This window comes from Halyomorpha halys, unplaced genomic scaffold (assembly GCF_000696795.3).
Source record: "Halyomorpha halys isolate HHAL.00 unplaced genomic scaffold, Hhal_1.1 Scaffold487.1, whole genome shotgun sequence".
In the NCBI taxonomy this organism is placed as follows: domain Eukaryota; kingdom Metazoa; phylum Arthropoda; class Insecta; order Hemiptera; family Pentatomidae; genus Halyomorpha; species Halyomorpha halys.
In genome coordinates this window covers 686,782-692,564 of record NW_027111707.1, presented here as the reverse complement: position 1 = coordinate 692,564, position 5,783 = coordinate 686,782, and the positions used below count along the sequence as shown (strand labels likewise).

General features: G+C 29.6%; 1 protein-coding gene across 5 annotated transcripts in view; it reads right to left on the bottom strand.

Annotated features, from left to right (window-relative positions):
• Dhc16F (Dynein heavy chain at 16F) overlaps positions 1-5,783 on the bottom strand; it is a 185,333-nt gene that overhangs the window by 108,380 nt on the left and 71,170 nt on the right. For all 5 annotated transcript variants that reach the window (XR_010844016.1, XM_067049737.1, XM_067049735.1 and 2 more), the window contains 3 exons: positions 4,685-4,861; positions 2,652-2,867; positions 1,092-1,238 (listed from right to left, as the gene is read on the bottom strand). Coding sequence is in view for 4 of the 5 variants with exons in the window: in XM_067049737.1 (XP_066905838.1) it covers positions 1,092-1,238; positions 2,652-2,867; positions 4,685-4,861 (540 nt within the window). In the remaining variant the exon portion in view is untranslated. The remainder of the gene's footprint in view (positions 1-1,091; positions 1,239-2,651; positions 2,868-4,684; positions 4,862-5,783) is intronic.

The following is a 5,783-nucleotide window of genomic DNA, read 5'->3' as shown; positions in this document are numbered from 1 at the left end:
CTGAACTGTATAAGATCTCTGAGGGTGATCTGCATTATGATGCACCAATGGTGCATTGGGTTGAGCAATTTTCTTCTTGTTTGCAATGTTCTTCCTTTTATCTCTAGTTAAAGAATGTGTGGTTACTGTTCCTTCTGATTTAACAGCATTCTTCCTTGGTGGACTTACCTCCTTCGTTTGGGTGTGGTCCGTGGGGCCGTCTGCAGTTTCGATAGGGAGTGCAGCTGTTTCCAACTTTTCAAATGTGTGTGTGTGTGTGCGTGTGTGTGTGTGTGTGTGTGTGTGTGTGTGTGTGTGTGTGTGTTGTGTGTGTGTGTGTGTGCATGCGTGTGTGGCCTTAAGGCATTTTATGCTAGCGAAGTGACAATAACTTTTTCACTATAATTGATTGACCAGAAGTGCCACTTTATAGAATTGATTTTTCATATTTTTTTGATTTTCTCCAGAATTGTTTTAAATATTTTGATTAAACTCAACATGCCAATGTTGAATTAAGAGCTCTTTAATCAGACAGGTCTTATCTACATTGAAATTGTCTAACAGGGCTTAAATGATGAATAAAAAAAAAAATCTTCCTCTGAAATAGCTTTAATTTTGTTTATTTGAAAAAAATAAACATTGCTCGTTGTTAGAGATAATAAATAATGAATAAATACAAAATATTAAAGAATTTTATGACTAAAGGAGAAAAAGGCACATCTGATTCAAAGGAAAAGGCAAAGGGAAAAGCTGAGACTGCCTGATCTCTCCCGATTGCATTACGGCTTTGCTATATCTTGTATTCTCGGCAGGAACAAAATTTATGTTCGTTATTCCCACCTAAAAAAACTCAAAATATGAATATTTATAGCAACTAAATGTTTCATTTCAAAAAATGAAAATGTTTCATAATTTTGCCTTTCCTGGTTTTTTTTTTTTTATTTTTTTATATGAGTCCACCAATCTAATCAAAACTTGGCGATGTAAATACAGTAGTAAGTGAAAGATGAGTGATGGAAGAGATTTGTGCATTAGTAGCCTAAATTTTATATAAAACTATATACAAATAAAATGATTTTTGATAAAAATAAGAATGCTTATTAAAATCATACCTGTGATGCATGACATAGAACCCATTCAGTTCTTTTCTTGGTAGGAAAGTCGTCAATAGATAATTTCATAAGTCGATACAAAGATATAAACATGGCATCTTCCACTTTTCCTAACCAATCTTCAACATTTCCCTGTGCTTTCAATCTCTAATAAACATATCATTGCATGATTAAAAATAATTATTTTATTTTATTCAAAATTATGATTATAACAACATTCAAAATACATAATATTGTGAGGCAAATACGTGAAAAAATCAATAACACCTGGATTACTTTTATCAGATGCAAAAAGTTTGTAAACAAGTGAAAAGAATTGTTGTTTTTGAACTAAAATGTCAGATAAGTGTACTCACTTCATTTAAGTAGTTCTTGTGCCAAAGGCATAGGTACTTAATCAATACTGGGTTGACTTCTTATTCAGACCCATTGCCTTTTGGCATACAACAAAATATTAATTACATGAGTAGCTCAGTTAAAAACACAGCCAAGTCAATTTTTTCTATAAAATGAGATAGAAATTGTTTCTGTCAGTTAGTTTCATCCTCTAAGCCAGTGGTTCCCAAACTAGGTGCAGTAGCACCCTGAGGTGCCGCAAGTGAATGCCATTTTACCAAAATATTACAAAAAATAAAGAAAAGAAAAAATATCAACTAAGATAGCAAATATAAATATGGGGCTCCAGCATTTCCTTTGCACTGTTTTTCTTCTTTCATATATATTCAACTGCTCCATGAATAATTGAGCCATAAATTTTTTTAGCTTGACAAGTGTGATGCTGTTTTAGTCCAATAAGGGTGCCACAATGAAAAAAGTTTAGGAACTGCTGCTTTAAGCCATACTAAATTGATTAATTTCTGTTTAAGCGTTAAAATGACACTTTTTTTTTGCCACATTTCATTAGTTTTTATTTAAATGGAGACTAAAGCACAACTTAGTAAATAATTTTTTTTTGTAGGCAAACAGGTCAGTAGGAGTTTCATAGAAATACACAAAAACATTACTTCTAGAGTATGAATAGGTTATTAGTAACCAGAAACACCTCATTCATACGATACCAGCTTGCAGTATTATTTCATTCATTATTTTCAAGAAAAATACATAATTAACAATTACATAAGCAATAAAATTAATCTTACATATTCATTTGTTAAAATAAATATTATATATATAAAATAAATGGTGCAAAAATTAAAAAACACCTTATTATAAAATAAAATATGGTCCCTCAAAACCCTAGTCAATTGGAGCCTCGGATAATAGGGGTCCTACTGTGTACTGAAATTAAGTAAATAAATTTTTATTAATATTTCATTTTTTTTTTAAAGAAATAATCAATTTATATTATTCATTATTATTATTATTATTCTATTTATATTTTCAAATTTTCTGGAATTTCAATTATTCTTAGATTAAATCAATAATATTTTTATCTTCTTCCCAAACTTACAAGCTTAAAGAAAATGTATATTATATATATTTTTTTTTATAAACTGCAAATAAAAATACCCTAAAATTATAGAAGAGATTCAATTTAAACATAATCAAAATACTGGTTACCTTTACAAATTTGACTTTTTCACCTTCAGAAGAAATCATGGCTCTTATATCATTAGTCATAATAACTTCACTACTATCCGGAATGGATGTAAAACTAGCAGTATCATTGATCACTTCAGCTCCTTCAGAAAGTAACAGTTTAGAACAAAATTCTATTTTAGCCATGGCATCAAAGCATTTATTCAAAAAGGGCTGCACAGCATGGGGATTTCTAGTCTGTAAATAAGGAGCTTTATTTATAAATAAATGAAACAACTTCATATCAACAATGTTTCAATCTCTAATTACATACTATTTAAAATATAACAAAATATTTAGAATTATTTAATAGCTTTAACTAGAAAGCAAAATGAATTGAGAATTAAATGATACAATTCATTATATGTTTTTTTTTTAACAGCATGTTACTATAGTTTTGGACAAAAGGAAATTTATCATAAATCGTAAATGAATTAAGACGTTGGGTGTAGCCGAATAGGTTGAAAGCAGAGGGTCTACAGATTAAAAAGTAAGTATAAAAGGCTAGAAACAATTTTCTCAAGAGAAAAGAAATATAAAATATTGTGGGTAAAATGAAAAAGGTATAGATAGGAGGATAATAAGTTTTGAGAGAACCTTAGATAATAATATTGAACTAAGTAACTGTTTAATGGTGACTGGATAAGTAAAACACTTTATAAATAAAAATATAAAGAACTAAAGGTCAGCATTTATTAGAAAAATTACTAAATAAATTAATATCATGTGTACAGAAGTATTAAGACTAGATTGAGCGAGTATACGAGGCAGTAAAGAAATTGTTAACAAGAAGTGGAGGAGATAGTAAGAGCAATAATGATAATGAGACAACAAACTTTTGAGTAGTTCAATAGTTAACTAGTGATAATTTGTAGACACTGAAATCAGCAGCCAGTGGGATATTCGTAACTAATTTAATAGCAACTATGATGACGCATGGCTAGTTTATAAGCTAACAAGCTCATAAACCAGCAAGTAGATAAGTAAAGTAGCCTATCTACCTTTAAGCTTATTTTTGCAGCTTTTTTAATATAACAAAAAAACAAAACAATTTATTACAGTTTCTGACAATTGCAAACAGTGTGGGAAATTGGTTAACCTTAAAGAACAAAACCCTCTCGGAGTTCAATTTTAAATGAGAATCCATCATCATAATTGAGACTTTTCTTAATTGGTCTTCATCATCATGGCAACTGTTTTAGCCTCCTCATTTTTTATTTTATTTTATTCATTAAAAATTACATCCAATATGGTCTGACCAGATGACAACATCTATTGGCAAAATAATACATAAAAATGATAGACATAAGTGAAATATAATTATTAAAATTTTGACTATTAGGATGTTGTGGAGGCTATACAATTTTTAAGCTAGATAAGTACAATACGAATCGATCTCTAGTGATACAACTAATAATTTAATTAACAACTACTAAAAAGAACATAAAGTAAAAAATAATTATTATTAAAAAAAATTAAATTAAAAGAATAATAATCATAAAAATAACTGAAAGGATTTTGAAGTGAATAATAAAGCTGCAAATTTACAATTAGAGAATTAATATAATAATGAGAGGTGTGAGGAAAATCAAATCATAATGACGGATTATAATTGCATTACAGTGGACAAGTTTAATAGCAGCTAATGAATTAACCTGGTAGGAAATAATAAACTTGCTCAATGTTATTAATTCTTTAAGAATACCAGCACACAAGTATTCACATAACCTTTAAGTATTACAGTAAAGGAATAAAGATATATAGGTAAAAAGGAAGGATTTCAATGAGAAATCTGATTGAACTAAAGAGGGAGGAATATTTCAAAATAAAAAAAGAGAGGAGTCACAGGAAATTTTGGTAATTCAATATTTATGGGTGAAAGTTACAGGATGGAGATTTGGGAAGGATTTTAACTCACTGTCACCTATGAACCCTACATTTAACACATTGTTCTATATATTTAAAAGTAAATCTTCATGTATTACATAAATAATACCATTAACTAATAAGCATACTTGGGCAAGTATTTCAATCAGTTCTTCATTTGATAAGAAATAAAATCTTGGAAAAATAACACGTTTGCACTCCAGATAAGCTTCCAGACACTTCAAAATTTCTTCTAATAAAGAGTTGTCTTTTTGCAATTCTTCAAAAAGACCAGGAATAGTGCATGCTGGCATAGCAGCGGGATTCTGAAAGTTATTAAAAGTATTATAAACCAAATATATAAAATAAAGAACTACCACAACCAAATCTTGAAATGTACTTTGAGATATAAAACTTTCTTTAATGTATAATTGAATAAATCTTTGGTGGTCATGGAAAACTAGATAAATTGAATTACCTAAAAATTGAGTTACCTGGGTGTAAACTAACACAACCACCACAAAAATATCAAGTCTTTATGAATATTAATCAGGAATTTAATTTTTAAATTTGAAACCCTTTCCCTTTCTTTCAAGAACAACCAACATTAACATTTTGGAAATTTATGAAGGACTGGCTTAGAAAATCCAAAAGTTAGATAATATATTCTTACAATGTTTTTATTTAATTTTTTTTATTTTATTATATAATTTAACCTTAAATGACTGTAAAAATTATGTGGAATGATAAGTTCCTTCCAAAAACTCATAGCAGTTGAAAAAATCGATAAACTAGCAATAACTGTGACATTCCACATTCCAAGACAAGAAGAAACAATTGGAGGTCAATGGAAGCCATGGCTTTTTACCCAATAGTGGAGAAATGGGCTATAGCCGATAAAATTTAGGCACCAAACTGTGATATAATAACAAACAATACAGGTCAGATAAATGGTATTTGTATAAATCTAGGAAAAAATGTTCAATCGTAATCTTCAATATTTTCCTCGCTGTCAATACATTTTTGAGTTAGCTTTGAAGGGCTGCTTGACTGTGTTTTTTCTAAAACTTAGAGAAACATTGACTAAACAGGACAATAACATTTATATAACTGGCACCAATTAAGTGTCTAATGCCTCTTGGGGTCAAGGGACTGGGGAGAAGTTTCCTTCACTCAGTCCCAGGGGAGTAGCTGAAAGACCAAAGATGCCTAGGCGGAGGTTTTGAGGATGCTACAACCAGGACCGTC